The 10,697-nt window shown below is 35.4% G+C and overlaps 1 protein-coding gene across 1 annotated transcript; it reads left to right on the forward strand.

Annotated features, from left to right (window-relative positions):
* The first annotated feature begins 2,954 nt into the window (after positions 1–2,954).
* On the forward strand, positions 2,955–7,266 carry LOC107703681 (cadherin-7-like). The gene is made up of 11 exons (XM_016506403.1): positions 2,955–3,022; positions 3,488–3,556; positions 3,635–3,798; positions 3,893–3,934; positions 4,046–4,135; positions 4,227–4,316; positions 5,804–5,926; positions 6,470–6,583; positions 6,668–6,761; positions 6,895–7,007; positions 7,091–7,266. The coding sequence occupies exons 1-11, from the start codon at positions 2,956–2,958 to the stop codon at positions 7,208–7,210; spliced, it is 1,086 nt and encodes a 361-aa protein (XP_016361889.1). The 5' UTR covers position 2,955; the 3' UTR covers positions 7,211–7,266.
* The last annotated feature ends 3,431 nt before the right edge of the window (positions 7,267–10,697 follow it).

Below are 10,697 nucleotides of genomic sequence, written 5' to 3' on the forward strand. Positions count from 1 at the left end.
AAATCAAAATCTGGATTTGAATTTTTAATGTTATTATAACCTAAAGATGCTATGTGAAAGTTTGAAACAGAAAATAATGGTTTTCATCTTGCCACTTTCTTGGTAAAGAAAACACATTTTTACTCAAATTAATCAAAATGGATTTATAGCGTTTTGGAACCAAACTCTTCATATATGACTCTTAATAACACATTTGCTGCTGTATCATCATCCTGCTCATGCTAAACTGCATATGTTACATAAAAGTAAATGCACATTTATAGGTCATCTTCCGTCAACACTTAATTACAACAATTATTTAGAAATAACCCATGAATTGAACATCTTACCTTTGGGGATTTGAGATTAAAGTGTAATCTAACTTTAAGAGGCTAAAATTAGCAGTTTTATCACACAGCACAATGAAAAATGGGGGCAAAAACAAAAGTGTTGCGTTTATAATTTTGTTCGGTATATTTTCCATCCTCCATCTTTTTTTTCTCAATGTATATACTGTACACTAAATAAATAATAAACTCATGATTTAACTAAATAACCTAAATATGGCAATAAAGCCAAGTAAACTGTAAGTAAAATGATGAATTTTATAAGGATAAAGATATTTAAGTGTAATGAAACAGGCATTCTCTCCTAGTAAGCAATGAAAGCAGCGCCTCCTCAAAATTAGATAAGGAAGTAACTCACATTATAAAAATAAAACAAAACAAATATTACTAAATATGAGATTAAATGGTGTATAAATCACTCATTGTTCTAAAGTGAAACTGTCCACGGTGGAGAAAAGTCACGTGAAAGGGAGAAGGGTCTGGCTGCAGACATATACAATTCACACTCTATTAGTGTGTGTGAGAGACAGTATAGTAGTGTTAGTGTATGTTAGTTATCAAAGTAAGTCTGTATTATCCAATGGCTTGTGTTTGGTATTTGTACATAAACGACTAGATTTCACTTTCATTCTGGTCTAGTTCAGGTTTCCTGTATTATTTGATGCTCTTTTGATATGATGTTAACAAAAACAATAAACAACACAATTGAATAACTACATTTTTAAACAGATGCATAACTACATAAATTGAAGAAGTCAATGCTGGAGAAGGCAAAAGTCATGTTTTTATGACAATGCACTGACAAGGAGCTGGATATGTGAGATTTCCATGATTCATTTGTATTTGAATTTGAATTTGAGAAGGAATATATATATTTTTTTTTTGTGTGGCCAAAATATATTTGAAATGTATGCTAAATATATGTTGCAAACAGGGAAGCTCAATGAAATATAGTTTTGTAATAGGACATATATTTAGTTTCAACCTTCATATACCAAAATATATTTCTAAATGTATTTTTAGGGGAATAAAATGCATTTTTCTTGGACTGAAATATATAGAGGTCAAAATATATATATTGCAAATGTATAAATACAAAATATATTGGTAGAAAAATATAAGTACATAAATATATTTTGAAATATATTTTAACAAATACATTTTTGGCCATTTTTGTAAGTTGGTATTAACAAGGAAAACACCGAAAGTAGCCTAAGTGTTTTACTTCATTTACGATAGCCTATTTTATTAAGTAATATTATTTAATAATGATATTTATATGCTGTGCATGCCTAAACGATCCGAAACGTTTCTCACAGATGACATTTGAATTGATATGCAGTGCAGATACGGACATCGTTTTTACCTCATTTATAATATGTATTTTGCAACATCATATTGTCAAATCAAACCACTTTAAACTGCCCAAAATTAAAATGGCAATATCAGTCATTTTTTCTTGTGTTTCTCGCGACCAACTTTTGTGATTTCATTAAGCATGTGAGTTTTCATGATGTTGATGTGTCGCTACATTGGATTTGATTGCTGTTTTCATTTAATTAATTTGAAAATAACTATTTACTTTAACTTTAACAGTTACTTTACTGTTATTACTTTAACAGTAATTGAAATTGCACTACATATTACATTTTAAATAGGGCAACTTGTAATCTGTGACCTATTATATTTCCAAAGTAACCTTCCCAACACTGATTAGTTCTGATGAACAAGGATCATAACTACTAAGCTGTGATTAGATAAGGCCTTTACCGTGTTGGCAGTAGCAACATAGAATAAGGCCTATATTTAAAAACCTCATGGAGTTCCCGGCAGTGCAGGGTGTGAATTATTCATTGTTGTCATGGATCTTTACAGCCTGTTCAGTTGCAGGCCAAACTCCAGCAAAGGTTATCAGATTTAATTATTAAGGAAGGAAAAATCCCTTGAGGAAACAATAATAACCATTCATTATTACAAAATAAAGCCTGACATGATGGGCACATCCCAGACACAAACTTGTATCACCCTAAAGGGGTTTATTTTACTATAATGAACAGTTGACTGTTCTTTCTTCTTATTATTACCCTGCCAATTTAACAAATACATTGATAAATGGCTGTGAAATACTGATTTGACTTTAAATTATTCCATTATGTGACAAGAAAGAGAGCGCAGAATGATACGTAAGATATAAAGTACACAGCGTATGAAATTGGTTGCTGTACAGTGGCTAAATATAAACGTAAGTGGTCATTTCACATTAGAATGTTGCGACTGTCCAATCAGAGTGAGGTATTCCAGAGGGCTGTATAATAACAAACAAGAATAGACCTTAGTGATTGAAACCAATTAATGAGTAACAGAACAAGATTAAGTCAAGTTCAGTTACAAATGTTCAAAATGTCAAATATCCTCTTTCCAGTCACTCCGTCCCATATACTGTCAATCTTGCATTATTGGCCTCTATCAAGCACCTTCGATACCTGCTTACAGTAGAGGCCATAACTGTTTATGGCATACAATAAATAACAGCTCAGAAATATTTATATATATATTACACAAGGATAGTCATTCTCTTCACTGCCAGACTTCACGATACAAGCTGCACTGACAGTGAATTATGGAAAATATGGCCTTATTCTCTGTTTTAATTATTTTAGCTTGTATGCATGTCGGCAGTGTAAGGAGTGCTATTGGTAAGTCTATCTATCTATCTATCTATCTATCTATCTATCTATCTATCTATCTATCTCTGTATCTATCTATCTATCTATCTATCTATCTATCTATCTATCTATCTATCCATCTATCTAGGTTTAAAAACATTCTTTACAGGAAAAAAAAAGTCTTAAAATGCTCCTTTTTATTTTTGAGATTTTAGTTTTGATTATGTCAAGTTTCAGTAACTCTGATTTACTGCTGAGGCAACAAACAATTGAAGTAAAGAGAACGGCAGCTGAGCCATGCCACAGTTTTATTAGTAGTTTCAGTATTTCAGACCAATTTTTTAAATTAAAATAAAATAAAAAAATCTTTAAAATTTTAGAATGCTCAATTTGTCTTGATGTTCAATACACTGCATATATTAACATTGTGTGTGCTACTGAATTGAATCTGCTTGCTGCTTGTTAAGCCCTGAAACCAATTACTTGTTGTTTAAGGTTCTACAGAGGTAAACTGTGTAAGTGGAAGTAGTATCACTCTAGGGAATATCGAGGAGGGATATGAAGGTGAGATATGCCCACATAATACATATAATATAATATAATATACATTTAATTTAAATGTGTATTTGATATGGCTTACAGGAGATATAGAGATTATCACTAATATCAGACCGGATGTTCGTCTGGTTCTGGAGCCACATCTCGGTACCGTTGCTATGAAATATGTGGAGCTGGTTTACTCTGATGGAGACTCAACCGCTACTGTACGGACCATCAAACCACTGGATGCTGAGGAAATAAAGATGGTTTGTTCCACCCTCACTGATCAAGTGCCTATAGATAGATAGTATTGCATTTTATTTTGTTCATATGTCTCTTTGTATGTGTTATGTCTTCTAGTCTGCAGATGCTTTGTATTATTCCGTCACCTGCTTAAGAGGGGTATGTTCATTTAAACAATAACATCATAAATCATTAAATAAGACGATGTATTTTAGAAATAAAGATTCAGCAAATAAACCTTGACTATAGAGTCTTCATTTTCCATTCCAGCCGAAAAACATCCGGGCACTATACGTTCTGGATGTCAATGACAACCCTCCAATCTTCCAGAGCAAATCATACAGCGCCACAGTGTCAGAGGTGTGTGTATTCTCACATCTCTATACAGCTGTAGTGTGTTTGGTCTCTGAGTTCCCTCGCATCTCTTACTAAACCGTGTCTTTCATTCCAGGCGACGGCTGTGGGTTCAGTTGTGCTCAGTGTGACAGCTACTGATAAAGATGCGTCTATAGAAAACAAAAGACTTACATATTCTATACTGGTGAGTCATGAACGATTATTATATATTTGATATATGCAATAGGCTTCCACAAAACTGCATTAATGGTGAATGTGAAAGTCCTACATACACTAAATGAGTGAAACTGCATCCTACATTTGATTTGTCAGTGTTCAAGCCCCAACTGTTGTGTTGAACCTTACAGATGCTATTGGGTTCTTGACTTGGGAACTCTGCACTTTGATTATAAACAAAAATCTACATGTTGTTTCACAATAAATAAATAAAACCATTGCACTTTCACGTCCCGATCCTTATCCTGTTACTCTTCATCTGATAACTCTCTCGTGTTATTTTTAATCCATCAGACCAGATTTAATATCAATAAGACTGTCAGTCTATTAAAGCATTGAATATGTTGAATTGATGCATGCAAATCATTTTTTAAAGAAACGATAGAAAACTAGATACAAAAGTTTGTCAAGACAAACTTTAAGTTGGCTTGAGAAACCGTACCAGAAAGTTTAAAAAAGTTTGAAAAGTTTAAAAAGTTAAAGAAGTTTAAAGTTTGATGTTACTATCATGTTGGTAGCGTGCTTCTAGCATGATTAGCAAATTATTAGCATGATGTTAGCATGATTAGCAAATTACTAGCATGTTGTTAACATGCTTAGCATGTTACTAGCATGATTAGCAAGTTACTAGCATGTTGCTAGCACATTTCTAGCATGATTAGCAAATTATTAGCATGATGTTAGCATGATTAGCAAATTACTAGCATGTTGTTAACATGATTAGCATGTTACTAGCATGATTAGCAAGTTACTAGCATGTTGCTAGCGCATTTCTAGCATGATTATCATGCTACTAGCATGTTGTTAGCATGATTAGCAAGTTACAATTATGTTGTTAGCATTATTAGCATGTTACCAGCATGTTGTTAACATAATTAGCATGTTAATAGCATGTTGTTAGCATGATTAGCAAATTGCTAGCATGTTGCTAGCTGATAGATAGATAGATAGATAGATAGATAGATAGATAGATGCTAGGGCGTTGCTATGCGGTTGCTAGGGTATTCTGGGTGGTTGCTAACGTGTTGCTATGCGGTTGCTAGGGTGCCTGGGGCGGTTGCTAGGGTGTTGCTATGCGGTTGCTTGGGTACTCTAGGTGGATGCTAAGGTGTTGCTATGTGGTTGCTAGGGTACACTGAGCAGTTGCTAGGGTGTTGCTATGCGGTTGCTAGGGTACCCTGAGCGGTTGCTAGGGTGTTGCTATGCGGTTGCTAGGGTACACGTGGTGGTTGCTAAGGTGTTGCTAAGCGGATACTAGGCTACCCGGGGCGGTTGCTAGGGTGACCAGATATATGAATATGTCTAATATCATGAATATGTCTAATCTCATGTTTTCTAGTTACAAAATTGATGCATGCAAATAATTTTTAAAGAAACGCAAGTAAATAATATTGTGTACGCTCATGAATTTATGTATGTCCCCATTTTAATTCATCACTTCCACTCTGTTAACAGCCTCCAGTACCAGATGACTTTGAAGTCAGATATGACATGCAAATGAATGCATGTAACATCGGGTTGACTAAACCTCTGAACTACAACAATGTTCAACAGTACATCTTCACCGTGGAAGCTAAAGTAAAGACAAACTCTCTGACATCCTTCCACTCCTACATCCATTTCACTTTGATTATTAAACGTCAAAGTACTGCTCTAGTCTATAAAGCATAGCTCACCCAAAACTGAAAACTCTGTCATCATCGGCTTACTCATGGGACACAAAAAGAGATGTTTAGTAGAATGTCCAAGCTGCTTTTTTTTTCCATACAAGTGTTTAAGGACCAGGAACAGTCGTGATGACAGGATTTTGATTTTTGGACTGAAATCTATCATTTTAAGGTTGATAGTAATTCAACACTACATAGAAAAAAAAATGTTGGGTTACACATATGGTATTTGGGAATCCTTTTACTTTACAAAATAAACTTCAATGTCATGAAAAGAGTATAATATTAGTAAAGTCAGTGGTTGGATAAAGTTTAATCCAACTGACTGAGCTGAGAAACTCATTTCATTGGGTTAAAATAAATCACAGTTGGGAAGATGCTCTACTAATTCAAGTCTTGTTACTTTTGTGGTTATTTTAACCCAACATTTTTAAGTGAGTTTGTTTTCTTTCAGGATATAGGAGGACTCAGTGACACAACAACAGTTACAATAACGGTTGAAGATTGTGACAACCTAACCCCTTATTTTGATCACTGTCTTTACAAGGCATCCATTGAGGAAAATCAGGTAAATTAACTCAGAGGACAAGATCGACGCTTTAAATGCATGTCTGAGCACACAAATAAAACCCTCTTTTCTGTCTATGCACAGGTAGGACTCTTCTCAGACGTCACTCCTGAGCCCTTAAAAGCTCAAGATGGCGACACGGGCATCAACGAGCCAGTAGTTTACAGCATAACGACAGGTACCCATAACGGACGATTTACAACACACTTACATGACACACACCCTAATCTAAACAATAAATAATAATGCAATGTACTCATAATCGGAATTAAGTTTCTGATAATAACAAAGCATTGATATTTTTGTTTCAGTCGTTCCAAATGAATATCAGAACAGCTTTGAAATCGACCGAAACAGTGGGGTCATCTCTGTGACGACGGCACTAGACAGAGAGCAAACAGGGCAGATTGCTGTTTTCATACAGGTAGCAGATTTCTTATGAATCTGAAGAGATTTCAGTACTTTGTTTGTATATATCTTCTAAACAGTGTTTCCTTGTAAAAACAGGCAACTCAGCAGGATGATGCCAGTAAGACGGCTAAAGCTGTTGTACTCGTCACCATTGTGGATATAAATGACAACCCGCCGAAATTTGACCTGGGGGTCGATTCTTCACACCTTACTTAAACCATGATCTGCAATGCAGTGTAATGACATCATATAATTAAGACCAAGGAAACAGCCTAGCCAGCAAAATGACATAAAAGTGCTAATAGATAAATAAAATGTGTAACCATTTTTTAAATGATTCCCAATTATTTGTCACCATTTTATTTTTTTTTTGTACAGACTCTGCTTTTTTCAGTGTCAATAGTATTGTAATTAGCAGTTCATTTAATCGGTTTTGCTATAAATGACAGCATTAATTAAAGTTTCTAAATCCCTTAAGACATAAAGGACTGTGTTTAAATGAATTGTGCATCATAAAAGTATTTTTAGATTTAAGAAGTGAGTCCAAACTGTACGTAATGTGTGTAGAACTGCAATAAAATTATGAGATAATTAGTATTTCATGATTAAATCTCTCAATGAGTAAAATTGGTTGTGTCCATAATCATAGGTTTTACACAACATTTTCAAAATGCATTTTAAAATCATGATTTTTAGAAATAAGGTACACAGGCGGCTGGGACAAATTTTCAGTATCCCCTTTGTTTAAAAAGATGCGATCTGATCCTGTTTATGTGAAATAAGTTGCTCCTGAGCAGAGTTTGAGCTCACGGACCTGTTGCTATGACAGCAGCTCCAGGATGAGCTTCCAAGAACCAAACAATCCTGGATCATGTCAACAATAACATCCACCTAACTGAGTAATCCACGTACAAAGAACGGACTCCAGAGCCTATTGAGAATCAGGAAGGTGTTTACAGACCCTCATCACCTGGAGAGGTGTGTGTAATCTCAGCCACAGACTCTGACATTGGAGAAAACGGACGTGTCTAATCACTCACACAGTGAGAGAATTTTACTGTCACTGATGCTTTGAGTGCCTATCCACAAGATATCATATTTTTGTAGACATTGTAATATTAATGTTCAGATCGTATTCACCTTACACAAAAATATTTACTTGGGATGGGACTCTATTAGTTATTGAGGAGCTGGATTGGGAGACACAGCAGGACAGAAAAATGGGCACTAAGGGGGTGGGTGCTTGTTAATACAAATTGTCCAATTGTTACAAATATACAATTAAAAGATAAGTCGGCACACTCTGTAATAATTTCAGACTTTATTGTAGATGTTTTGATATAACATCACAATTACACATTGCTGATAATAACAGAAACTACTTACTGTTTTACATGATATTTACCTGATCCTTTTACAGCAAAACCTTTTTTATTTGGCACTATGTCCTGAAATATCTTGATAACCTCATATTTTATGATTCGCAATTATACATTGCTGATAATAACGGAAACAATTTACTTTTTAAAATTTTGATATTTACCTGTTCCTTTATAGAGCAAATCCTTTCTATTTGGTACTATCTCCTGAAAGATCTTGATGAGCTCATCTTTTATAATTAGGATGTCCTTTTCAATGGCCAGAAGCAGAAGATCAGATAATTGTTCTTGTCCACATACATTGCAAAGCTTAGTTTTCACCAGCTTCAACTTTAAGAATGAGTGTTATTACTCATTAGTAAAAACCAATAATTTTCTCCTATTAAATTCGGATAAGACAGAGATATTACTTATTGGACCAAAAGACAGTACACCGAATCTCGTGGATTACAGTTTGCAACTAGACGGATGTACGGTTAATTACTATAAAGAATATTTATAAATAAATATTTTCAAATAAGAAGTAAATATGCATATAATGTAGTTAATAATACTTTTAAATACATTTAAATTGTTATTGTAACTAAATGAATCAATCAAATCAAACGTAATAATGTATCCCTCAATCTCGTTTGCGTAACAAGTTGTAGCTGTCACGGAAGCACCTGCCTCACCAGCCGAATCAGCCTCCTACACCCGCTCACAATCACCTGATTACTGATCACGGACACCTGCACCCACTTACCACACCAGTCAAATACTCACTCACCTCAGTCACTCGTCGGCTGGTCTCAAGGTTACAAGCTGTTCTCTATGGGTTCCTTGCCTCCCGATCTGCCTGTCACGCCTCGGATTCCTCAGTTCTCGGCCGAAGGACCTAAGTGCCAACCCCAGATAAGACTGTGTTCTCTGCTTCCATTTATTCCTCAGTTGATTCTTTTCTGTTGGAAGCTCCTCCTAAGTTCCTCTGAATAAACTCCCCGACTTACGTTAACCTGTCTGTTTGCCTCTTTGTCCCGGTTGTGACAGTAGCGTGACAAATCTGCAATTTGGCGGAAAGTCTGGTATAATGCTTGCCTGCTGTGTGGCATGAAAGGCTATTCAGTGTTTTTTTACAATATACGAACTGCAGAGACATCTGGAGATCTGAAGTCAGCTGAAGGTTCCGATGCCGTGTTGATGACTCCGGACCTGGACAGTCAGATAAAGGTAATCCACAAGACCAAGGTTGGATTAACATAAAAGCTAGGCCTAGGCGGGGCTGATGCCCCAGGGCCTGAACATGGAGGGGGCCCGTGATTGGCTGTGGAGGAAAGGAAAAGTAGACCCTGACTGATGGGCGATCAGGAGCACCTGAACTTTTCCCGGTGGACCAATTGCCGAAACCCACCACGCCCCACATTAAGCACTGTTATTAAGACCAAAGTAGCCTATGTACTACAGTTGCCATATTAAAAATATATTTGACACATGAGTAACTGATACTAACTCCATAAAGGTGGGTTTCCTGAGCTGAGATACTGAGGTTTCTGTAAACACCTGTATAACCACAATTTCGTATGTGCCTTGACACCAAGAAGCCAAGTTAAACCAAACTAAATAAAAATCAAAAATGGGTTATTTTACAATACCAATATAGTGAGTAATACCTCCAAAAGGGGAAATTTTAAAATGGTCAATTAACTTTTGGACCACTTGAGATGGATTGTGCAATTATTATTTTAGAAGAAACAACTGAAAAGAGGTAATTGCCAGGGTTTATAATGTACTCCAAGATTCGTACACTTGAGGGTGCTATTTAATGAAAGCATGTTGTGAGCTGACATCAGCATTTCAAATGGCAAGATCAGGATTACAGCTACAGGTAAAGCAGCATCAGAAACCAGTTACTCTTCATTTAACTTCACTTCATCTGAACAAATGTTGTATTTAAATATGAATTTTCATTTCCAATCAAAATTTGACATATAACGTTGGAGATGTGGGAGTCCACCATCTTCCAACGTTGCATTGATGTACTGTGCCTGCTGGGACTGTTTGCCAGATAAATGTATAACAGGCTAATCCTTTTGACAGAACAGAATATTGTCACACAATATTTATTCAAACTTCCATGTAGACACTTTCATTCACTAAAAGTTGCAATCACTTGATTATAAGGTTGACATTTTAGAAAGTAAATGAAGAAACATTAAGCACACATTTTCACTCTGATATTTTTTCTTTGTTTGTGTGTATGTGTGAAGTTGCAATCAATAAGGTTGACATTTTAGAAAGTAAATGAAGAAACATTAAGCACACATTTTCACTCTGATCTCTGATAT

Source organism: Sinocyclocheilus anshuiensis, unplaced genomic scaffold (assembly GCF_001515605.1).
Source record: "Sinocyclocheilus anshuiensis isolate Anshui unplaced genomic scaffold, SAMN03320099.WGS_v1.1 scaffold274, whole genome shotgun sequence".
NCBI lineage: Eukaryota > Metazoa > Chordata > Actinopteri > Cypriniformes > Cyprinidae > Sinocyclocheilus > Sinocyclocheilus anshuiensis.

Excerpts from the sequence above, each read along its gene's own strand:
- LOC107703681 (XM_016506403.1), top strand. The coding sequence starts at position 2,956 with ATGGCCTTATTCTCTGTTTTAATTATTTTAGCTTGTATGCATGTCGGC. Across the intron at positions 3,557-3,634 it reads TATCGAGGAGGGATATGAAG|GAGATATAGAGATTATCACT; the intron begins GTGAGATATGCC and ends TATGGCTTACAG. Across the intron at positions 7,008-7,090 it reads AGATTGCTGTTTTCATACAG|GCAACTCAGCAGGATGATGC; the intron begins GTAGCAGATTTC and ends TTGTAAAAACAG.